Source organism: Equus asinus, chromosome 6 (assembly GCF_041296235.1).
Source record: "Equus asinus isolate D_3611 breed Donkey chromosome 6, EquAss-T2T_v2, whole genome shotgun sequence".
NCBI lineage: Eukaryota > Metazoa > Chordata > Mammalia > Perissodactyla > Equidae > Equus > Equus asinus.
This window is the reverse complement of record NC_091795.1, coordinates 90,258,675-90,285,477: the sequence shown is the minus strand read 5'-3', so window position 1 is coordinate 90,285,477 and position 26,803 is coordinate 90,258,675. Positions and strand designations below refer to the sequence as shown.

The following is a 26,803-nucleotide window of genomic DNA, read 5'->3' as shown; positions in this document are numbered from 1 at the left end:
AATGTATGGACTATTGTCTATAGTCAATATAACTGTGAACATTTAAATACATCTGGGTTCACAGGTTGCAATCAGTTTGGTGCCAGATTACACCCATTTGACATCTTTTTAAAATTAGGGTGTGCCCTTGTGGGAGGAAAAAAGGGTGGAATGAAGGGGAAATACAGGAAGCATAGTTTTTAAAGTAATCTCTGAGAACATCTGCCAAAAAGATTTAGGTCAAACACAACTCCCAATTTCAAAGGCTATTCTATTTGATATTTTCATCATCTGAAATAGAAATACACCTCTCGGGAAAAAAGAAAAAAATTTACTATTTTAAACTACTTTGTCAAGTTCAATAACATGGTTTGAGGAAACATGATTCTCTCTGTGGTAAGATCTCACTGGGGAAAAAAAGTTACCTTGAAGTTTTGCTCAAGTTGAAACCACTAGTAGTCATTCGGGGGAAAAAATAAATCTAAAAAGCTACAATAATCATTACATCAAAACAAATTCCAAATGGGCCTAAAATTTTAATGCAAAAATAAAATCATCAAAGTAGTAAAAACTCTATGAAAAAATATTTTAATGCTCTTGGGAATTAAAGGTCTTTCAAAAGATGACACAAAAGACAGAAAACATAAGAGAAAAGAATAACAACCAAACTTTAAAAAAATTCTGAATAACAACTTGAAAGATAAATCATATATAATAAAAACTTGGCAACACAATTAAAACATTTAAGACAGGCAAAGGGCAAATGTTCCATATTCAAAAAAACTCCTAAGAGTCAAGAGTAAAAAGATGAACACTAAATTTCCAGTATGACAGCCCAAGAGAGGAACTGAATTCACACTCCACAAATTTCTACCTGGAAGAAACTTCTGAGCTTTATCATCTAATCAGGTCTCCTGTCCCTAAACAGAGCAGAAGACACATAAAAGATACAGACATCACCTAATCGTGCTGAAAATTTCCAGAACTTGAATTTGCAGGCTATCACATGAATCGCTTCCGACAGAAGAGAGGTACAGTCTTGCAGATAATCAGTAAGAATGACTGTGGGAAAGCATGCTGGAGAACATGGGTCACAAAGAAGTTGATGAATATTCATAGCATAATTAAGTTTTCTTTCTATTTTCAAGCCCTAAATAACTGTGCCCCATACGGTATAGTGAATCTGTACTTGCGACAGTATATTTTGTAAAGTAAAGAAGAAGACCAACAGTGGAGTTTGTGTCTTCTGACTTGCCCCATCTATGGAAGAATATAGGTACTCTACCTGGCCAGATCCATGCAGCTGTCGGTGAGGCTGGTAGAAGAATTGAAGTACTCTCTGCTGGCAGCCAAAACCAAGTCAATACTTTTTTGGTAACTGACCCTGTACTGGGTTTTCCCTTTATGGGCTACACTAGCCGGTGGATTCATTGAACACGCACTGCAGTGCATCATTTGCCCAGCCAGGTGGATATTTTCAAGGCGACTGGAACACAGAAGGCTTTCTGTAAATATCTGGGAAAAAGAAGAAACTGGCATTAGTGCTTAAAAAGGGAGGATTCAGTTCTCAGTAAAATGAAGGCTCTGATATCCAAATGAAATAAATTGAAAATACATCCATCCTAGAGATGGAGGTTGCATGACACTATGAATGTACTAAGTGACAATGAAGTACACTTTAAGATGGTTAATTTTATGTTATGTAAATTTCACCTCAATTAAAAAAAATCCATCTTTTAGGAAGAAGAAACAATTAACCGAACAAATCGATATTAAGCATAATATTTTAAAGTGTTACAATGAATACTTGAGTAAAATATCTCAAGTTCATACTCATTAAAAGCAAGATCCATTAGACATACTGTCCCACACTCGACAGGGCCCACTCTACTTAAACTATAACCACTTCAATTTTTTAAAAGAAAATCTTTGAATATGATACATATGATTCATGACTGCTTAAAGTATATGAATTCAGTCTTATAAACTAAATAGCCAAGCTACAAATGTTATATCTAGTCATTAAAAGTACAACATATCATATAACATTGAGGTTTTTTCCAATCTGCAAATTAAAAACTATTTAAATAAAACAAGAGCCACTGATGGAAGGTATTTGTGCAAATATCACTGTATTCCACTAGGCAACTAATAGCATAATTAACATAAAATTTATAATTGAGATTATTTACTTACTCCAGAAAAGTCTTACACAAAGAGATCCTTTTAAACCTGCACTAATAACGTCAATATATAACTAATACAAGAACTTCCCCAAGAATGCTCTTCCCTATCATGCCACTGTTGGATGAGGATAGCACAGAAATAGAAGCAAGAGACGAAAAAAGATTTTAGAGGCCAGCCTGGTGGCATAGTGGTTAAGTTTGCACACTCTGCTTTGGCAGCCTGAGGTTCGTTGGTTCAGATTGCAGGCATGGACCCACAGACCACTCATCAAGCCACGCTGTGGCGGTATCCCACACACGAAATGAAGGAAGATTGGCACAGATGTTAGCTCAGTGACAATCCTCCTCAAGCCTCAAAAAGAGGAAGATTGGCAACAGATGTTAGCTCAGGGCCAATCTTCCTCACAAAAAAGGGGAAGATTTCATGGAGAAGGAAAAGTTTCCTTATAACTAAGAAGACTATCTGATTTTCATAAGATTCCCTTATTTTCACTAGTTTCTAGGTGTTTGGGGAAGGTATTTTTAGACAAGACTGTATTAAAATGACTGATGAGAATAAAATCACCAATATCTATGAGAGATCTGCTATAAAATACTTATTATGACAGAAAGCAAATTATCAATAAGCAACCCTAATCACCACATCTGACAGGAGAAAATGGCCTTCTCCAAGTGACCCAAATGACTTCGATGTAACAGTTTCTCTACTCCTTTGTTTTTCTCAAGTAAGCCATAGAGAGTCAATGCTCAATACTGAAAAATACAATTCACTCACTCTAAAGTTTAAAAGGTTTTGCTAAAACGAACGGTACAGATTTCTGCTCTACAAGCTTTATAGAAATTTTTAACATTTTCAAAATTGTATCACTGAGCTTTCCAATTATTTTCTAAGGACAGAAAAACCTAATAATATGGCCAAAAGTCAGTAAGACAACATAGTATAACAAGATATATTAAAATAATACGTAAAAATGTAAGTTTGCCAAATCTAAATTACCTTCTTCTAGAACCATTTCAAAACTGTTATCATATGCTTTCAACTGTTTTCTCAAAGGAGAGAGACTAATGGCCAGGGGTCACTAAAATATCAAAGCCTAATAAAAAGGAGTTAAAATATAACAAAATTTAATATGTCAAGTTGTTATGACAGATTACACAGAAGCTAGTTCAAGTATAATATACATATTGCCAATTTTTCAATCAGAATCAGAAACAGGAGACACCAAAATAATGCCATTACAACTCAAAAGCACTCCACACATACTAATGATAGGTTTTGGAACCCATGTGCATACAGATTATTTTCTCCTGAAATTGGACTTCAAGTTTCACTTTAGATACAAAAGGCGAAGTTACTGGCAGCTGTACATGGTCTGAGACTGTAATCATCAACGTAAACTTTAAACTCATCCAAGCATTTAAAAACCTAAAGTTCAAATATAAAACCACTCACTTCTCAACAGTCTATATTCGTGTTCTTTTGTTAAAATCACCTTGAATTAAAATATCAACCAGTTTCAAAAAATAGAGACCTATTTTTCTAACTCTCATTTTATCAGTGGTCCTGCTTTATAATGTCATAGCAGAGCAACACAAGAAAGACTCTATACACTTCTGTGTCTGGTTTCTTTTACAGGAATATTAAAATGGAAACCCTCTTTTAGACTGTATCTCATTAAAAGTGGGTTAGCTGGATCATTTTTCCATACAAACCATGAGTAATTTGGTAGTAATACACATACCTTTCAAAATGATGATTAAATCCCCCTTGGTACACTTCTAGCCAATTAACAACCATTTCTTAAGTATACTTTATGTTCCAGACATCATAACACGCACTGAGGGAGATGAGGATAAACATGATGTGATAATGCCTACCTAGGAGCTCATGACCAAATGGAAGAAACGCACACAGAAACAAGTAACTGCATTTGAAAGAAAGGCTGTAATAGAGACAAGTTACATGACAGGACAAAGGAAGGATCCTGGAGGGCAGTTAGTGAGCTGAGTCCTGAAAATTATCAGCACTTTTCAAATAAAGGAAAGAGGAATGTATCCGGGCAAAGGGAACAATGTATGCAAAGTCACAGAAACATGAAACAGCATGATGCGTGGAGGGATTCATGATAGATCTGATGAACTACTGGAGCACAGGACACACGGTGGAGAGAGTCAAAGGTTAGAGGGAATAGGGAGGCTGGAACCTGCTGAGGCTTTCTATGCCATGCTGAGAGGTACAGATCCCTTCTGAGGTAGGGAAGCAGGGACAAGTAGAGGACTACTGCAATTGAACAGAGATGAACATAGGATAGATTTGAAAGACTTTTCTCAGGTACGTTAAACAACTTTTAGTGATCAGGAAAACTATGGAAGTGAATGAGTCAAGGATGATTCAGTTTCCCAGCTGAGGATTAACCCACTAAATAAATGATATTGTAACAAACAAAGATGGAGAAAACAGGAGGTTAGGTATGAAAGTACTCAAACTATAAAGCACTACTCAATTACCAACTATTATTCAATAGTATTACTTACGGTGAAGTTTATGATCATCACTTTTGTGTCCAATAAACAAACTGTAAAAACCAAAATTTCTAAATGAAAAAACTAATTTACAGACACAGAGTTACCTCATAGCAAGCATCAGCATCCAGACACGTGTAAACATTCTGCTGCATAGTTAACATGTCTTGCAGCAACATTCTCCAATGAGACTCACTGACAGGAGGCTGCCTAGAAAAAAAAGAAATAGAAATTAATTCATGAAACCTTCTTCAACTGGCCAAAAGTAAAAAAAAATTCTACTACCATTCTATATGCCACACAAGTTCCCAAATGATCAATAGGAATATATCTCATTTGAATTTCCAGGAAAAAAACCTAGATTAAAGATAGACAGAAAAGTTGGGCAGCTATACATCAATGCTAGAGATACTGCCAAAGCTGTCTCTTTCACAGGCTGCCTAGAGACAAAACTGGAATCATATTAAATGACAGTGGCGAAGGTAGACACACTACGAGTTTCTAGGGTAAAAGAAAGCACGGTAAGATAAAGCAGCTGGGATATAGCAGAAAAAGCACTTGGAGACAGGAGAATTTGTTTCAAGTTCCGTCTTCATCACTCTGCAATCCTCGGCAGGGTACCTTCTTAACTTCATCTACCCACGTAGACCCATAAGGCAACCACAGGCCACACTTGGCATCAGTCTAGAGGCTGCGAGCCACAGGTCGCCAGCAGGGGAGCCTCAGTTGTTCCTTCCATTGGGAGTCCTCGCAGCAGTCCACGGAGCAACGGATAGAGCACTGAAGGGGTTACATTGTTCCCAGGTGACAGCCCGGGTACAAGAAGACAGAGCCTCACAGGGTAGTTGCAGGAGTTGCCCTGTCTGGCTTAGGAAGAAGCTTCACATCGCACACGAGCCAATATCTTTTGTAACAATTCCAAAGGCACAGTTTTCAGGGTCCCCTCAAGCACAGCCGTGACCACACTCAGGAAAGCCCAAAGCACAAAGCCCCTATCAGGTTTTCTAGTCTTTCCACAGTTCCCCCAGGTCAAAGGCAATTTCCCAATCAGGGATTAGTTTCACACACGCAGTGAGGCCTATGCAATCTAGCTGATCAAACACCATTTCATGTTGGTATCCAGGGTTACCGAGCTGAGAATCAACAGCCGAGACTCTCCTGCAGCAGGGAAAAGGGTTTTGTTAACAATTTCACCCACAGTCACATATTAGCTGCATGATCGTGAGGCAAGTTACTTAATATTCCTGAATTTCAGTTTCCTCACTTAAAGCCCACGTCAGAGAGTGATTAGTAATGGATGAGATTAATTTTGATAAAACATAGGCATTGAAGCAAGATGTTCGTAACTATAAAAACAAGGGCAATTAACTGCACAAATTTGAATACGTTTCTTAATTTCTCTGAATTGCAGATTCCCTTTTTGTACACTGTGAGGTTAACGTACACTAAAATGTCTGCAAAGACCCTCCCAGACCATTTTTCTGCTATAAAATAGTATTCAACAAATGTGAATGAATGAATCTGGAAGTTACAAGCACATTTTGTTGGCTTTTCTATAGTCACATACATGATCACTAACATTGTCTAGTAGGAGGGACACTAGTAATTCTCTCTGCCACTCTTAAAGTCCATCTTTGTTGAATATATATGAGTTTGGAATCATCATTCATGTTTACTTGCTACTCTTGAAGTTCTACATAATCACGAAGCTCATTGCTCAAAAAGGGTAGATTTTGTTTTGTTTTGTGTTTGTCAAACACCAACTGGATGTTTCCTTTCCATGCATCTCTTTCTTTTTTATGCATTAAAAACACAGCAAATAGACTGTGTATAAAAGTATTGCTGTGGAAAAAGTAAGTATTTGAGATCATTTCTGTGAAAATTCTAGTCTTCAGGAATTTTTTCACCTAAAAGTTTTAAATAAGCATGCTTCATTTGCTTATAGCATTTTATATTTATTACACAAAATAAACAATTACTTCTATCTCATATGCAATAAAGCATTAAAAAACACATTTTTTTTCCAGCATACAAAGACACAAAACAAACTGATATATTTGTAAGTCTTCCAGAATAATCCCTGAAATGTTTCTCTTAGTTAGACCTTGGTATGTGATCTCTTTGGGTGGGCTTCAAAGAATTGAAGGGCTCTTTCAGAGCTGGCCTGCAAGCAGAGAAGTAGCAAAATGTTGGAGGAAGTGAGTGTCCACCTTGCTCCAGCTTGATGAAATCAGACCTAGGCATTGCCTGATTGAATTCAAGTTCTCATGGTCCAGCTGTTTTTCTGGAAGCCATGAATACCAGGACAGATGGTATTAATGTTTTCTCACACATGGCTGCCATTAAGTACAGGTTCTAATTAAAACATATTATAAGACATTATTTACAATGGCCTTTTCAGAATACATTCAGGAAATAAGAAACAAGAGTAGAACTTGAAGGCACTATACAAGAGGTTTGCAAATTAACAGAGATCCCTGAATACAAACATGATATATCAGTTACAGCTTTGGAATGCAGGTATATTTCCCAGGGAGAAATGGTAAAGATGGTAAAACTTGATTTGTGACAGATTCAACAAAATCTGCCACCAGTTAGAATATGCATAAGAATATTATAAATGTGCTCAAGGCCAAGCCACGAAAGCATATATGAAACAATGAAGATTCATTTCAAGTTGGCTACTTTGCAAAAAGAGGCCATATTCTCTTATATATTCACAGTAAGTAGAAAGCCATAAGCAGAAATTATCTTCAAGGACTTCAGAAGTTTTGAGGGGCTCAATGGAAAGACAGCAGGTAACCTAGCAGCGACAGCTAGGCTTTCTTATTGAAGAGTAGGCTCTACGATAGAGTCAGCATGATGGGAAATACTGACCATTCACTTATAGTTGTAAAGAAATCTTAAAACTCAAGTTGTCAAAACCTAGTTCTAAGTTATTCACTTAATAATTATTGAGAGAGGGCCACTGAAATGTTAGGTCCCATATTAAACGTATGGTGACTATAACACTTTCCCTGGAGAAACTTATGATCTAGAAGGTAACATAAGGCACATATGTCAAGAACTATAATACGCTGTTGAAAGAGCCAGAGAGAGAGAGAGAGAAAAGCAGATACAAAATGTTAGAGGATTTCTTAGGAAGGAGGGTTCCTTGAACAAGCCAACACTGGTTACATTACATAAGCAGTTTACCACTGTCAACTGGGGCTCAGTATTGCTGGAGTCATCTGGGAGGTGCAAATTTATTCACCTATCATCTCATGGCTGTTACTGTTTGAGGGCAAGTCTGATGGGTGCTAACTCCCTTACAATCCCAGCATAACTAAAGGGCACCTGGCAACTCAGCTCTCTCCAGCTCAGATCTTGACAGAAAGACCCAACTTATATGCTGCCTGAAAGAAATGCACTTCAAATACAAAAACACAAATTAATTAAAAGTAAAAGGTATACCATGCTATATACCAAACAATACATCATGCTAACATCAATAAAAAGAAAGAGAGGAAAATAAATAAAAGGCACACGCGTTGGGAAAAAAAGAAGTAAAGCTGTCTCTATTCACAGATGACATGATCTTGTGTACAGAAAATCCTATGGAATCTGAAAAAAAAATCTATTGCAGCCAGTAAATGAGTCCAGCAAGGTTGCAAGATACAAGATCAATACATCAAAATTCAATTGTATTTCTAAACACTAGAAATGAACAATCCAAAAATGTAATTAAGAAAACAATTCCATTTACAGTAACACCAAAAAGAGTAAAATACTTAGGAATAAACTTAAGAAAATAAGTAGAAGACTTGTACACTGAAAACTACAAAGATCACTGAAAGAAACTGAAGAAGACCTAAGGTAAATGGAAAGACATCCTGTGTTCATGGATTGGAAGACTTAACAGTGATTTAAGACAGCAATTCTCTCCCAATTTCTACAGATTCAACACCACCTCTATCAAAATCCCAAAGGCGGTTGTAGAAATTGACAAGTTGATCCTAAAATTCATATGAAAATGCAAAGAACCTAGAAAAAAGAACTTTGAAAAAGAAAAAGTTGGGAGACTAATACTATCAAATTTTAAGACTTACTATAAATCTACAATAATCAGTGCATATGATATTAGAGGAAAGATAGACACATAGGTCAATAGAGCAGAACAAAGAATCCAAAAATAGGCCCCCACATATACAGAAAACTGATTTTCAACAAAGATGCAAATGCAATTCAGTACAGAAAGTATAGTCTTTTGAACACTATGTGCTAGAATATTTAGATATGAAAAAAAAATTGATCTATTCCTTGAACAACAAACAACAATGAACTCTCAAAATGGGCCATGGACCTAATTGTGAAATGTAAAACTATAAAATTTTGCTAGAAATAGTAGGAAGAAATCTGTGTTAGATTTTCTTAACATGATATCAAAAGCACAATCAACAAAGAACAAGTTGATAAACTGGACTTCATCAAAATTTGAAAAGCATACTCTTCAAAAGACACAGGTAAGAGAATAAAAAGATAAGGCACAGACAGCTGAAAATCTTTACAAAGCAGTCAATAAAGGACTATTAAATAAAGGACCATCTAATAAGGGACTTATATCCTGAACATATAAGAAAACTTTCAAAATCAGTAAGAAAACAACCAATTTTAAAAATGATCAAAGAAGACAGATAGATGACAAATTAGCACATAAAAAGATGCTCAACATTATTATTCACTAGAGAAAGCAATTAAAACCAAAATTATATACCACTACATATCTACTAAAATAACTAAACTTAAAAAGACCAACAATACCAAGTGTTGATGAGAATGTAGTGCAACTGGAACTTTCCTATAAGACTGGTTAGAAAATCAAATGGTATAAATACTTTGGAAGACAGTTTGGCAGTTTTTTAAAAAGTTAACCATCCACTTAATATATGATCCTGCCATTCCACTCGTATTTCTCCAAAGCATGTCTATAGAAAGACTGGTACATGAATATTCATAGCAGCTTTATTTGTAAAAGCCAACACTCAAAACAAATTAAATGTCCATCAACAGGTGAACAGATAAACGAAGTATGAATAAATCCAAACAGTGGAATACTATTCAGCAAATAAAATAAACTACTGATCCATAATACAACATAGACGAACCACAAAATAATTATGCTGAATGAAAGAAGCCAAAACAAAATTTTTAAAAAGGTATGTACTTATGATTCCTTCTACACAAAATTCTAAGAAATGCAAAGAAACATATGGGGACAAGAAAACAGATAAGTGGTAGCCTCGGGAGGGGATGAGGGTGTGATGGGGGGAAGCAGGAGGGAGGGGATTATAAACAGGCAAGAGAAAGCTTTTAGGGGTGATGGATATCTTCATTATCTTGATTGTAGTGATGGTCTCATGGGCATACATATATCAAATACATGTATGATATATTTGATACAAATATCAAAACATCAAATTCTACACTTTAAATATGTGTAATTGATTGTTGGTCAATTATAAACTCAATGAAGTCAAAAAAAGAAAAAAAGCAGTCCTTATATTTAATCATATACAAGTATCAATTAATTTTGTTACTCACTTCCGACCAGTGTGCCGAGTCAATCTAACCATCAGCTTGCGTGCCTCTTCGGAGCTAGACTGAGTGCTTTTAACAAATGAAATTGGTTTCTCAAGTCCATGCTTCTCCAAAAGCTCCGACACACTATAAGTGAAAGAAGAATTTTTTAGTCTGGCTAGCAAACAAAAAAAGTCTAAGAATCTTAAAAATACAAGTAGCACTTAGGTGTTTAGTATTTAAAAAACAAAACAAAACAAAAAACAGCACACAGAATAACCCAATTTTACATATTACATTAATTCTCAGCAAAAAAAAAACTAATCGTTATATTTCAAATCTTATTTCCCCTACTGACTTTTATTACAATATACTCGGAATAAGTAGCATTTTTTTAAAAAGCATGACATCTTTATCTCAAAATCTTTTTAACAATTTTCCTGCACTCTAAGAGCATCAAGTAAGTAAAATAAGCCAAATCTATCATTTCAATACCCAGATTTAACTCTTAACAATCCTATTGAGTATTTTGTTATAAGCAAGGCTGCTAGAAAAGCAATAAGCAAAGAAGTTTAGATTTGGAGAACCATAGACACATAAGGCTCAACCTCCCTCAAGAATCCATTCCATACAAATACAAGATATGTCACAAATTTCCCTGGTCTCATTTGAATCTTCTTGATGTATACCATTCCATAATCACCAGCATCATATATACACCTAGTCTGTCTCACCAAGTCCCAGATACATGAATTAACTACTACTGGGTTTACAGAGAGGCTGGATAGAATTCAATAAGTCTTCATAAATATAGGTTTCAGGGTCATGTCACCTGAAATTATGTACACTAAAACATTTATCAACTATTAAAGGCTAGGAAGTGGAACATGAATAAAAAGTTCTTCTTTTAAAAGGTAAGTAAATTAAGCTGAACAGTGAAGGATCTCGGTATCAGATCCACCCAGAAACCCACAGGGTGTCACTGTTTCCTCGAGCTATGGAGAGCATAATGTGACTATCAGGACCATCCATGGTTACACCCAGAAACATAAGGTGAAATAAACTATGTTTATTTTACTGTATCTCTCCAACATTGCTCTTTGCAATTTCATTATAGAAACAAAGGTAACCATGCAGATTTGTAAGGAGTGAATCTATATTGACTTAACCCACTAAGCTTTAGTCAAACTATCCTCAATTTTCAGAAAGGCTGGGGGCAAGGAGAGATACAAGCCCACATATAATAGGAAAAGCTTGATTTATTAAACATTTTTCAAGAAAAAAACAACTATAACTTTCAGAACATAGGGTAACAAGAATCAGGCTAAGTAACAATAAATAGAGGTCCTGAGAAAATTGAAGAGTTAATTCTTCATTAAACTCACATATTATGGTACATAAAAACATTCTATTCCTAAAATACAATTTGAAATATTTTTATAAAGTCCCCTAACTTGAATTAATAAAATTTCTAATTAGTAGATTCCAAATTATTATACTTTACTATACATTTTATCACTATAAAGTGATGTTATTACCAATAGTTTCTATAATTATATGTTGGAAGAACAAAATTTATTATTCCTAAAATTTTATCTTTAACACAAATATTTAAAAACTACACACAAGCACAATTATATACACATATAAAAATAAATACTAGTAAACAAATTATTAGACTTTCTAAATGGCAAATAAGGAAATTTAAGCCTCCAAAAGAGATGGCTTAATGTTTCATTTTGACAGCAAAGACTGTTACTACAGAGTCACTGATATAATCCAGATAATCAATCAGATATATTGTGCCCCAAAAAAGAAAAGCCAGGAGTGTAATAAACAATGTTTGCTGATAAATACAATAATTGCCATAGGAACTAATATTTCTTGTTTACCTACTACATGTGAGGCACTTTAAATGCTTAATCTAACATTAATCCCACAATCTCATGAGTTAGATACTATCCATAAGAAAACCCTAGGCTCAAAGACCACACAGCTAGTAAGTGGCAACATGTAAATTTGAACACAGATCTATGAGTCTTCAAAGTCCCTGTTCTTATTACTCCAGCATTCTGCTAACATAAGCTAGAAGTACATTCATTATTAAGAAAATTCACTCCCAAGAGAATCAAACAAATATGAGATCAAACTGGAAAAGACTATTCGACATATTTAAGGTAATATTTCTTGGACAGACCCCCTTAACCAACGTAGAGCCAACAGACTGTCGTTTTTCTCACCTGAGAATTTGTTCCAGTTGGTCCACCAAGTCATGAAGAGCTGTGGTTACCTCTGTCTCATGACTAAAGGATTAAAGAGAAAAAAATAAAAATTAAGTTTTAATAGTAGCTTTTTACATAAAATAAAAAACTCACTTAATTGGAAAAAAAAAAAAAAACCGATGTTTGCCTTGTACTTAATAAATAACAATATTACACTGCCCAGGTAAAATTTCAGTCTTATCTCCTACTCACTCAGCATCTTTCATGACTCAAGAGATTAAGATACAAAAATAGTGGAATAGAATAATATTCTGTTTTACAGATTAGCAAGATATGGGCAACTATTTTCCAAAGAACTTTTAGTTCACTTCTGCTAAATGGCAAAAAAGAATTATAAATCAATTATAGTCTTTTTTTTTAAGAAGAGGTAAAGGTAAAACCATCATTCTTTCTGTTCTTTTAACCAATAAAACAGATTAGGAAGCATGGCCCTGCACATTGGCTTTCTCCTAGACCTGCCTGTACCACTTGTGATCCCCTAGGAAGTTTCCATTAGGATTCTACATACTCAGGAGACTTGTTCCATGTCATCACTCCCTCTGCATCCACTGTAATGCTCAGGAACAAGGGAGAAGTACAGCCATTATATATATACAATCCCTAATAGGTACTGACGAAAAAAGCAAACTCTGAGAAAGCGAGTGGACAGGGGACTAGGAGAAACATTATCATGAAAAAGATCATAAACTAATAAAAATGTACCTAGTAGGGTAGATCTAGCATGACACATACTAGTGAATGCAGAGCTTCTGCAGAAAAGCTTAGCAAGTGCTATGAAAGCCCTCTTCCACCCTATACAACTCTGTGTCCCAACCACGGAGGGAACCCTCTCAACCGAGAGCCACTGCACCTGGCACTCAGGCGTCTTCCAACCAATGATGCAACTGAATTCTAGCAAGATCTTAGAGTTTTATTAATAAGAAGACCAAATAAAAACCTTTTCAGGACTTTGAAAATTAAAAATGACTTAACTTGAACATTTTTAAAACTATCAGTCTATTTGGCAATTATTCAGTGCAATTTACAAAGATTATACTATCTGTGTAAACCAAGTTTTAGGCCTTGGACTAGAGTGATAAATTAGGGTACATTCCACTTGAAGTCCTTCAAAAGATCATTTGTCAGAGATAACTTCCATTCACCTACTTATACAGGAAGAATATTTTTTAAATTACCATTCTGTAGCTCTACAATAAACATTTGTCATTGATTTTTAAGAATACAGTGTTCTTCCTTTGTGAATTAACATTCACAAACATAATGGCTAAAGATTTTTTTTAGCCAGATAGAATATGCTGCCTAGGTAAGATACACAAAATTTAATTAGATTAAATAAGTGATCATTCATTTCCTAAATGGAGAAAAAATACATAGTTTACCATTTGGTAAATAACAATCATTTAAGCACTAAAAATAAACTAATCACCAGGAGAAGAAAAATTGACAAACTTAGCATGAAGAACACAGAGAAGGGCAAAATATTCTGAAGCCCTTTATTTTAATCCTAGGCTAATTTACCATTACAAATTATTTAGATAATTCTAATTGTGAAATACAATCATTAAGAAATAAGTAGGGGCCAGCCCCGTGGCCAAGTGGTTAAGTTTGCATACTCCACTTCAGCGGCCCAGGGTTTGTCGGTTGAGATCCTGGCTGAGGACCTACACACCCCTCATTAAGCCATGCTGTGGCAACATCCCACAGAGAAGAACTGGAATGACTTGCAACTAGGATATACAACTACGTACTGGGGCTTTGAGGAGGAAAAAAAAGTGGAAGATTGGCAAAAGATGTTAGCTCAGGGCCAATCTCCCTCACCAAAAAGAAGCATTAAAAAATAAAAAACAAAACAAACAAAAAAAAGAAAGAAGTAGAAGAACAAAAAGTGTATTGAGCTATTTTTTGTGTTTACAAAAGAATCTGATAGATTAGCAATCATTAATCTGAAATCAAAAAAGCTTTCAGCCCCACATACACAAAAGAGGTATTTCTTAGCCTATACACTCTTTGAAAACAAATATACTAGTTCCCTAACTGTAATGCCCACATAGAAAATGTTCTTTCAATCACATCACTGTATTGATACCATGACTATCTCCTCATGGTAGGCAAATTACCATTTAAAAATTAATAGATAAGCTCTAATTGATATTTATGCTCACTTGATCTTACTGAAAAACAAAGTCTAATATATTTATTTTTAAAAATTACATCAGGTGGAAGTCAATGATTTTACCTAGTTGACTCTGGGACAACAAAGAAGTCCTCAAGCTGACAGAGGAGCCATTTAAGGGAAGAACCCCCCACCACTTCTGCCCCCTGAGGTAGACGTTAAGGAGAGGACTCTAAATCTTGCCAGCCTCTGGGAAGAGCAATCTGACTACTTACACCCTGATATCCATTGGGTTGAGGTTTTTAAATGATGAGTAACGACATTTTGCTACAAAATCTGTTAATACGATCCATTTGGCCGCTTGCTGCCTACTGAAGCCCCCTGGCTCTCAGCGGCCCACAGGTCCCAGAGGCACACCTGCTGTATCCTGCGGCTCTTTACTACGGACGTGAAGTAGCCTGAGGTCATAACTGTACAGGTTGAGTAATAAATAGACGCTGAGTCCACTCTGTGATGCCTTCCCCTCCATGAAGACTCCCTAAACCCAGACTGAGGCAGGACAGCATTAAGCACTACTATAGTCTGCACTCAGCTTTGCCATTAACAAGGCAATAGCTTCTCTCCTTCCTGGTGGTCAGTACTTACACCCTTGATGTGGAGAGATGAATGGTCAGGACCTACAAACTGCCTAACATTCCCACAACACAATAAAATCTAAGACGATACTATCCCCAAAAATCAAAACTAAAACAAGACTGACAATCTAGCTGCTCACATATGAGGCAATTTCCCAAGCACTCCTAAGAAGAAAGGCTTCAGCTTGTCACAAGGCTTCCCATCAGCTTTTTGTGTCTTAGACATAAATGAATGGTCAAGGATCACTAGACATGGAGGAAAGTCCCTAACGGCAAAGGCAGAGATGCAAACAGAAGATGAGAAATCAGAAATCATGGTGGGGGTGATGGTAACGCAGGGAATATTAGGGTATTTATGCATCGGTAAAACAAGACTAGAATGCTACTTTGTTTTAAAGTGAACAAGAAAAGGTTTTTGAAATTTAAATAAGAAAGCCAAAATAAATTTTAAAATTCAAAAGATGGATTAGAAGATAAAACTGAAGAAATCTTCTGGATCATTTAACAAAAGATCAAAAAGTGGAAAAAGAATAAAACAGGCAGTAAACAAAAAAGGAAGTGCAAAAAAATTCTTTAAGACAAAAATGCAAATAAACTGATCAAGGAAACTTATCAAGGGAAAAATATAACAGAATTTTCCAAAGGTCTGAAGGACGTGACTTTCCACAATGGAACACACTATTTAAATGAAGAACAGGGTGAATTTAGACTCTAAATAAATATTTCAGAACATTCGACATGAAGAAGAAGTACTGAAATATTCCAAGAAGGAAAAAAAAACATACATGAAGCAGAGATTCAGAATGGCACTGGACTTCTCAATACTAGAAGGAGACGACAAGAGTGATGCCTTCAAGATTCACAAGGAAAAGGACTATAAACATAGAATTCCACACACAGCCAAGCCTTCTATCAAGCACAACGGTGCAATTATGCTATTTTTCAGACAGGTGACAGTCTTAAATAAAAATGCCTCCCAAGCAATCTTTGACAGGAAGCTATTCAAGATTGTCTTGAAATAAGGGAATCAAATGAGGTGAATAAGTAAAGAAAGGAGAAGATAAGAAATCCCAGAAATGCAACTACAGCCCAAGAGAGAGGCAAACAAAAGCCCCAGTATGACAGCCGTGCGGCAGAACAGAGAACAGTTAATTCATACTGAGGCAACAGAAAAGACAATTCCAAGAAGGAGGTTTCAAAAGGAAGAGAGAGAGGGAGTGAAAAAGGAAAAAAGAAATTATTAGATATTTGTGATCATGGAAAGAATTTTACACTTCCGTCAGAAGAGTGAGGGAGATAAATGGAAATAAAGAAAACAACAAAAAAGGAAATTATCCAATCCAGGAAAAACAAAAAAATTGCACAAAAAGGAAATATGATCATACCCAGCTCTGTATAAACAATATTTACATAATCATACTGATAGAAATACGGCTTTAACTACACCAAAAAAATGGTAGCAGAAGTAGGTATGGGAGAAAGGTAGATTTCCATAAAAGGAAGTGAATAATCATCTAAAATTGCAAAATCAACACATAGCAACGAGAGCATAATATTTTAAAGCAGGCAGGCAAAGGCAAGAAGAAAAACATTATCTCTAATGAGTGCATGCTTTTAGAAGACAAGTAATATCCAAGGATGGGGAAGGAGGGGCAGCCAGCAGCTGTTTACCTATTACAAGTCTTCCAATCCCCTAATTTCAACTAGTTCGTATGTTACTTCGTAATTAAACATTAAAAGGGGATTATGTCCCCCTGGACTCCATGATTTTAGAACAGCACCTCCCCATCCCCACCAATTTGTTCTTCTCTATGACACTGAGTTTTCAAAATGAAAGACCAGGTTACTTGTAGAATATCTCACAACCTGTATTTATCTGGCTTTTTCTTCATGCTGTTATTTAACTTGTTCCCCATTTCCCTACATTTACAGTAAACTAAAAGTTCGGCTAAAAGGATTGATTAGATTCAGAGTAAACCATTCTACTTCATACTGCCTCTCACCACGAGGCACATAATGCCAGGCTGTCTGACTGTTAGTGATGCCCTATTTGATAACCTCATTAAAGGTCATGGCAGTCAGACTTCGACTACATAAAGGTAAATTTCCTCTTTGAAATTACAAAAAAGTAAAACATAGATGTTAGGGTAATACTTTGGTACCATGCAAATATCCTTTTCCCATCGATCTTTAACCTGAATCTAGTACCATTAATAACTGCATGAAACAATTATTTCAAGTGGGTTGCAAAACTGGTGATTTCTATCATTCATTTCACAAAAAATAAAAATTTGCTTGGAAGGAAAAGAGAAGGAGACGAGAAAAAGAAAGAGCAAAGGAAAAAGAAAACAGAGCATGAGGAGGCCTTCTTGTCTAAACATCTGATTTTGCAAACAAGGAAACTAATGACCAGAGAAATTAAGTGACTCAGCTGAAGTCACAAAAGCTTAGAAACAGGTCCACTAATTTTTCATTCAGTGCTCTTTCATGTGACGTTATTAACTTCTCCAGATGTGAAATTTATAATATGTACCAGATTTTAAAAGACTGATTAAAAGGATGATTGTTTCCTGACTTCCAAAGAGAAAACACAAATCTGATTGGCATACAACTAAATGATCCAAAAGAAAGTTACATAAATTTCTACTTAAATACAAGCTGAGTTAAGAACTATATATATATATACTCATTCCTCAAAAAATTAAAAATAGAACTACTATTTGATCCAGCAATTCCACTTCTGGGTATATATCCAAAGGAAACGAAATCAATAGCTCAACAAGCTATCTGCACCCCCATGTTCACTGCAGCATTATTTACAACAGCCAAGACATACAAACAACCTAAGTGCCCACCAACAGATGAATGGATAAAGAAAAGGTGGCATATGTACACGTATGTATATACATACATACATATATGAAATACATATATATGAAATACTATTATGGAATACATGTTATATATGGAATACTATTCAGCCATAAAAAAGAAGAAAACTCTGCCATTTACAACAACATGGATGGATCTTGAGGGCATTATGCTAAGTGAAATAAGTCAGACAGAGAAAGACAAACATTGTATGATCTCACTTATATGTGGAATCTAATTTAAAAAAGAAAACACACCAAACTCATAGAAAAAGAGATTAGATTTATGGTTACTAAAGGCAGAGGGTGGGGAGAGGAGGAATCGGAGGACGTGGTCAAAAGGTACAAACTTCCAATTATAAGATAAATAAGTACTGGGGATGTAATGTACAACGTGATGACTATAGTTAACAACTGCTGTAAGTTATATTTAAAAGCTGCTAAGAGTAAATCCTAAAAGTTCTCATTATAAGGAAAAAATACTTTTTTTCTCCTTTATCGGATCTGTATGAGATGATGGATGTTAACTAAACTCATCCAGGTAATCATTTCAGAATATATATGTCAAGTCAATATGCTATCCGCCTTAAACCTATATAGTACTGTATATTAATGATATCTCAATAAAACTGAAAGAAAAGATAAAATAAATGATTTATATTCAAACATTACTACTTAAAAGGATTGCTACAGGCAAGGGCCAAGAACAAACAATTCAGAGAAGAAATACAACTAGCGCATAAATAGGAAGAATGCTTAATTAGAAACACAGCTTAAAATGAAGAGATATCACTGTCTATTCACTTAAGGTACTTTTTGTTGTTGAGGTAGTGGTATTTTTGTCTGTTTTTTAATGGATAATTAATTATCAACACTGAGAAAAGTACAGTGACTTCCTGTACACTGTTAGAAAAACAAAAGTTTATCTCTAGGCAACAGGTTTGCGGATGATTTCAACTTCTTCTTTACATTTTTTTATATTCCCAGAATTCTCTATAATGAATTTTCAGGGAAGCAACGTTTTCATTTGAACCATTAGAATAAAGACACAACACTAAGACTGTCACACAGTGGATTCTTACCCATATCCTCTCTGTGGCAGACATTCCAATATGTCATAGCAGAGAGAGAGCTGGTCACTTCGCTCACAGGTATAGATGCACTCTAGCGCTACTGCCATCAGTTGGTCCTGATCAGGAATAATTTTTTGCTGCAGCTAGAGGAAATAAAGCATACTGTACTAAATGTCAATAGATTTACAGTTTTTCATATCCCAGTACCACTGTCAATAGAATATTAAATAGCTCAATTAATCAGCTGCAGAAACAAATCTTGATTTTTCTTTCACTTACAGACTTTTGGGGTCCTTAATAATTCTAAATGAAATCACATTTTAATTACAGAACCAGCTAGAAAAGATAATTTGTACCCATAAGCTTTGCATCTGCTGAAAACAGATTCTTCAATTTATGACCCATTCAAGACAAAGTATATAGAAGAAACACACTGAATTAAAAGGGCAATTCATTAAAAGCAACATTTCTAACCCTAAAGCCAAATTTTATGTTTTTCAATTACAAAAATATATAAAATTCCTTAACTAACATTCAGAGATGTTTGAACCTACTATTTTTCAGTATGCATTATATATTAGTCACTTTAAACAGTACTGACATTCTATTCAAAAGAAGTTGCATTGTAATGCAGTAATACTCAAATCACAGAATATACTCCATATTTCTGATGCAGAAAGATGGTTACTTTAGGTCACTTTCTATACAGGATACACCATTTCCCACTGTAAATCACAGATTCCCATTTTTAGAGTATTTTCTGGGATATAAAAATAACAGATTTGTGCCTTGCTTTTCTCATCTATAAAACTTGGAAATTAACATCTTCCTAACAGCACTGTTGTGAGGATTAAATGAATTTATACATGTAGAATGCTGGCATTATTACCAGCACAGAAACGAAAATGGAACTTTGAAACTATTTTCTTAGAGCTCTTTTCAACCACAAAATAAGTTGAAGATAATTTCCATAATAAAGATCTACTGGTTTTCAACATTTTAGTAGAAACTCACAAAACAGACAGGAAAGTGATGAAGAGAAGCTGCCAAACAAAGGCATTTTCTCTGTAGAAAAATCCTATCAATGGACGGGAAGAATAAACATTCAAGGTTACCAGGGAAATAAAGTTTTCTAAAGTAGTTGGGTTAAAGTATTTACACACATTTCTTCAAGGTATTCAGAAAAATATATAGCATTAATTTGACATCAACATTTGACAAAGAGTCAACCAAGGCTGCCAAGTGACAAACTGGTGAAACAGGGACAAGCAGGGCACAATAAAAGCATTATTAAAAATTAATTAAAATAGCTAACTTTTCCTAATTTCTTATTGTTGCCAGGTACTGTTTCTAGGTGCGTCACATGCATTCATTCATAAATCCTCAAAAAAATCCTGTAAGGTTAGTATAGCACTATTTCTATTTTACATAAAGGGAAAACTGAGGCACTGAGACGACAAACAGCTTGCTCAAGGCACAGAGCTGGTCGTGGTCCAGCCAGGATTCAAATGCAGGCAAGCGGCTCCAGGGCCTAAGCTAACAACACAGGCAATCCCAACCCTGCCGAAGAACTGCACATGCGGGAAGAATGGAAGAGACAGAGGAAACTATGGTAAGAAACAAAGCATACACGGTAAGGAAGTGTCTGAGGAAGAAGAAAAAACTGAAACCAGTTTCGGTCAGGGAACAATTTGGGAAATCAGCTAAAACAGAAGCCAAAGTCCTTGATATTTTCCTTGTTCTTCCTGCTTCCTGTCTTTCCCTCCCCGAGACATTAAAGAGTCGCTTGAAAGTTAAATGTTCTAGAGTCCATATTTGATCATCTATGTTCAAAATCCTCTGCTGAAAACTCGTTAGCTGTCCTTCAGTGTGAAATGAAGCCAAGTTTATCTCCACTTGGCTTTGACTTTGATTGGACTTTCCCAGATTTCTATAGCATCTTGCATATGCTCAATAAATGCTGGTCCAATGAATAAATCCTCATACTACTCTCATACATAGATCCTTTTTCCTCTCTGTATTCCTATGGTACCTATTTGTTCTCTTCCTACGCCACTCAGCAAATCTTTCCTAACAGAATCTATTGCATACATGAATGGTAATGATCAAATTTTTAAGACATTTTTCATTCTTGTCCTGTTAGACTCTCTACAAGATGTCTAACTTCATATAGTCTAAGACATATTTCCTCTATTTCCACCACTGCTGTCCTACCTTCCTAGTGGTGACTATAAAACCATCATTTGCCCTAGCTCAAGCTAATAGAAGAAAGCCCATGTAGGACTTGCTAAGATGTCAGTAAAAGAAGTCTTCCCACCACGAGCAGCAGATTATCTTTCATATTGCATATCAAGGTAAAATGTAAGAAAGTCATAATTTTCTTTAAAAAAATCTCCAAATTATGCAGTACAGACATCTAGAAAAAGAACGACAGATGGCAAGAGAGGATGCATGGAAAACCCCAGAGAATCAAGCAATAAAAGAAATTAGTGAAGTAGCAGAACACAAAATTATCATACAAAAGCAATAGCTTTTATACCCACAAACAGTAAACAGAGCAGTTAGAGGAAACAAGGGTAAAGAAATTTCCATTTATATCATAAAGAGAGAAAATTAAATGCTTAGGAATAAATTCAACAAGAAATGTGTGAAACCTCCATGGGGAAAAATTTTAAACACTCCTAAAAGACACTGAGAAAGACGTGAAGAAATGGAATGATATCCCTATTCTTGAAGAGGGTGACTAAACATTATACCAAAGTTCAGATAGAAAAACAAACATACAAAAATGGCCAAAAAGAAAGAAGAAACTGGAAAAAAAAATCACGAGAGAACACTACCCTTACCAGACTTTAAAAACACTCTATAATTAAGAGAGCGTAGTACTAGAGCATGGACAAACAAACCAGTAAAACAATATAGAAACTCTAGAATTAGACCCAAAACAAATGGAAATGCAGTATATGACAAAGGTAGCATCTCAAATCACTCAGGTAAAGATAAATGTTTTAATAAATGGTGCTGGGACAACCAGGTAGCTATTTGTGAAATTATAAATTTAGATCCACATCTCATACCATACAAAAGAATAAACTCCAAAGAGATTAGGGACCAAAACATAAAAATAAAACCGTACAAGTACTAGAAGAAAGCATGAGTGATTTCTTTTTTAATCATGTAGTAGGAAAAGGCATTCTCACCATGGCTCAAAATACAAAAGCAATAAAAAAAAAAAGATGGATCAACTTGACCACACAAAAACAAAACACAGAAGTTTTGCTTGACACAATACACCACAAACAAAATCAAAAGACAACCTACCAACCAAAAAATATTCACAATATATACCACAGAAAAAGGGTGAATTATACTAACATATGAATTTTTAAAAATTAAGGCACAAAGGAACAAAAATCCAAGTGAAAATGAATAAAAGGCAGGAATGGACAATTCACAAAAAAGATAATGCCTCTCAAACTATGAGAAAATGTTCAAATTCACTCAGAACCAGAGAAGTGCAAATTAAAACAAACTGCAATACCATTTTTCACCTATCACACGGGCAAAATTTTAAATATGACACCAAATTCTGTCTGCAAAGTTGTGGAGAAACGGGTATGCTCATACTTGGCTGGTAGAAATGTAAACTGGAACAACTGCAGTGGAAAGAAATTTGACAATACCAATACAACCCTGCCTTTAGACCCGGCACCCCCTTGTAGGAACATACCCTGAAGATACGCCAGTTAAACAAAAACAAATGTGAACAGGGTTATTCACTGTAGCACTGTTTCTAAATGCAAAATACTGGGAATAACATAGAACACTAGTGAGACTGCGTAACTGAATTTTTAATTTTATTATATTTTACTTTATATAGCCACACATGGTTAGGGGGTACCATACGGAACAGCACAATTCTAGAGGCATTTTTCAATTTCCTAAGGAGTCTGGGCCAAAAGTAGGCAAGCAGGAAACTGCAGCCAACAGTTTAAAGTGTTAAGCAGATGTTTCGATTTATCCCACCGAAGTCCAGGATCTACCAGAGGAAGGGCCTACTAAGCATCCAATGCTTCCAGTTCAGATCCCTGAAGGACTACACCCCACGAATAGGGGAGCTAGAAATAGGACAGTCTTTTTGAAACCTGAAACAGCTCAATCCCCTGTCAGATACAGTGATCTTCACCATTAAGAGAATGGTGGGAATAGCAAAGCAAGAGTGGGAATTATTTGCAACACATATAACTGGCTTTCCATCAGAATCACTGGATAAATTGTCAAATGTATATTCCAGAAACCTACCCCGCAAATTCTAATCAATTATATCTAGGTTGGGCCTAAAACATTATAAATTTTTTTAAAATCCACAAAGTTCTGATGCACAGATACATTCAAAAGATACTAGTATAGAAGACAGAGAACAATATGAGAAGGAAGAATATTTTATTCCCAAATCATCTCTATCCAGACCTGCCCAAGTTTCTTAACAAGTAACACCTTCAAAAGGGGGATTCAAGCAAAGAGTAATGGCTTAAAATCAGGATGTTTAAAAGAGAGGAAGAGTTTGAAGCACATGGGACAGTTAAAAAGACAAATTCGTACTTGTAACATTGTTCCCAATTATCCGCTACCCGCTTCCTAAGAGAGGATTATTCTTCCCTGCCCGGGTAACATGAGGTTTGGCCACAAGTTTCCTTTTGCCTGTGAAATGTGAGAGGAAGTAACTTGAGACACTTTGAGCTAAGCTTTAAGAGTCACTGTGTGGTTCTACTTTGTCCCTTTTCCTATGCCACAAGTTAGAAAAGGGGACTGCTCTTTCCGCCTGAGTCCTAGAATGAATAAGCCATGGAACACAGCAGAAGCCCAACCATAGCCTATATGACACTCGTGAGAAATGAATGTTTGCTGTTGTAAGCTGCTAAGATTTAGAGGTCATTTGTTAATGCAGCATAACTTAGTCTAAGCTGTCTGATACAGAAATCATTGCTGCTGTTATATTATTAAAAATACTTTGTGCATGATTCACGGCAGATCCAAAGGACATTCTTTTTGTAAACAGTCAAGTAAAATAAAATAAAAACAATGTTCCAAGCACAACACTGGTAAAGCAAACAAATGTAATCAAGTGATCTAAAGCATCATAATGAAACCCAGTTTCAATCATTCATTCATCTGCTCCGCCAAAATTTACTGAGCACTTGCTCTCTACAAGGCCCCAGTAACAGAGAGACACATGAGACATAGAGGACACGTATAGGAAACAAAGGGAGGGAGAGGCAAACATGCAAACAAATAATTACAGCACAGTGTGATTCGGGTTATCACAGAGGCAGGTACAAGCCCTGTCACAGTACAGGTAAGTCCTGGAAGTTTTCACAGCAGAGAGACTCTTAGAGAGCAGGATCTTGAAGGATAAGTAGGTATACGTTAAATGAACGAAAGGGGGGCTGACCAGCCCAGACAAAGGAATTAGCCAATAACAACACAAAGAGGCATGGAAGAACTTGGTAGGGTGAAGAGGTGAATGAACTATTGCATTCATGGAGGGAAATGAGGCTGAAGAGGCAGACCAGAGGCAGACCGCCAAGAACCTTCCAAGCCACTCTACAGAGCCCAGCGTTCACCCTACAGGCAAGGGTAAGCCACTGGAGATTTTCCATAGATCAGGACGTGATCAAATTTGCATTGTGGAAAGATAACACCGATAGAATTATATAGCCTGGATTGGAAAAGAAGAGCCCAGAAACACCACTGTTCTCTGCTTTGATGTCTACACATTTCAACAAAGGCAAATGGCTATGTTTTATTCAAAAGGCACCTGTTAAATTGCCAAGTAAAAACAACAAAAAGCTGACTATATACAAAAGGTTTACAAGAGTCTGTAAGGAAGAAGTATCACAAACAAGATTACTGGAAAGAATTTAGAGTCACTTCTTTCTTCCTCATAAAACATTCATATTCAATCCATCCGGCTTCTCACATAGTATTCTGCTGTCATAAGCAAGCCACCCTTGGCTCACAGTAAACCACCCCAAATTTAAAATCAGAATACTAAGCAGAAATTGCTTATGAGAAGATGGAAAATTTTAAATAGCCAATGAACAGATATATTTCTGACAGACAACCTTTCTGGAAAGAAAATGTGTAAGGTTAACTAAGCAAAGCTTTTCTTTTTACCGTGATTACCCTGGTCTGTGACCATACACCTTAGAAGACTTCAGATGGCTAACAAAGGTCAGGACAAGAAAGTACACTGAGTTAGAATCTAGGACTAGAAGAGGCCTCTTAAATGGCTTCTGCTGAATCCCATTCTAATGCTTTGAATCTCACTACAAAGTCAGCGCCTCGAGTGACTATGCCATCGTGCTTGAGTCCCCTCCAAAGGAAAGGAAGCCACTATGTCTTGAAACAGCAATTAGATCTATAGCTAAATTAAGAGGTTATTTACTTGGCAACAGTATGTTTCACTTAACAAACGACTTACAACCAGCAAATCTAAACAACTATTTGAACCCTACAGAAATACAGAGCTATAAATACAGTAGTCTTAAGCAGATATAAGTTAAGAATAATTACAAGATCTCCTATGAGAGCCTAAAAATTTCATAAATATTTTGAAGGTCCTCAAGGGCAGAAATCTTTTCTTCTTCTATTGGGGTGTTATAGTAAAGCTTAATGGTTAAGAACACAGCTCTGAAATTAGAACACCTATGTTTGAGCTCAAGTTCCACTCCTTACTGTGTGATCCTAGGCTTGCCCAACCACTCTATATCACAATTTTCTTATCCTATAATATTCATATAATAAAAATATCTACCTCATAGGACTGTTGTAAGGATTAAATGAGTTAACACTTGTAAAGCGCCTGCTCATAGTAAGAATTCAATACCTATCAACTATTAAGATATTTTGGTATTGCCAGTTTCCAAAATATTGTAGACAGTCAACAAACTTTGGAGTAAATCAATCAAAATAAACACATAGTTTTATAAACTTCTAAAAAACTTTTTGGACAGAACTGTTGAAACACTTTTAAAGAAAAAAAAGACAACCATCTCTTTTCCTGTTTAAAGGGAAATTACCTGCAAAACCTATCATAAAAAATTGAGAAATAAAACCCAATTATGTAAAGATTTTTAAGAAGTTAGAGCTTTTACTTACATCTGGTTTGGAATGCTGAAATATCTTGAGGGGAAATTTTAAGTCTCCTTTAGCTAAAGTTACCAAGTATTCTTTTAACAGCTCATTAGCCACACCGGGAGACTGCTTCTCACAACGATGGAGAAAGGGAACCATCCACTGGTAGGCGCTTGTCACATACTTGTCCTCAGAACACTGAAAATATAATTAACCAAAACAAACACACACACATTAAATATTTGATTATACCAGACAACAAGTTCTAAAGCTCACAGATAATCAGACTGACGTTAAACAGTGAAAGCCCAACACTTTCTAAAACAGATACTCCAGTTCACCCCTCACATGGAGACTGACAGGCAGCTGGAGAGTCCCCTTCTGCCTGGGGCGAGGAGAGCTAACAGCACAACAGACTCCTGAGCACCATGATCACTCTGGGGTCTCTC

The 26,803-nt window shown here is 35.8% G+C and overlaps 1 protein-coding gene across 3 annotated transcripts in view; it reads right to left on the bottom strand.

Annotated features, from left to right (window-relative positions):
* Positions 1-26,803, bottom strand: part of NBAS (NBAS subunit of NRZ tethering complex) — a 335,592-nt gene that overhangs the window by 169,816 nt on the left and 138,973 nt on the right. For all 3 annotated transcript variants that reach the window (XM_014848079.3, XM_070512577.1, XM_070512578.1), the window contains exons 25-30: positions 26,379-26,552; positions 19,227-19,360; positions 12,485-12,547; positions 10,269-10,391; positions 4,796-4,898; positions 1,265-1,494 (exon numbers count right to left, since the gene is read on the bottom strand). In XM_014848079.3, the coding sequence (XP_014703565.2) occupies positions 1,265-1,494; positions 4,796-4,898; positions 10,269-10,391; positions 12,485-12,547; positions 19,227-19,360; positions 26,379-26,552 (827 nt within the window). The remainder of the gene's footprint in view (positions 1-1,264; positions 1,495-4,795; positions 4,899-10,268; positions 10,392-12,484; positions 12,548-19,226; positions 19,361-26,378; positions 26,553-26,803) is intronic.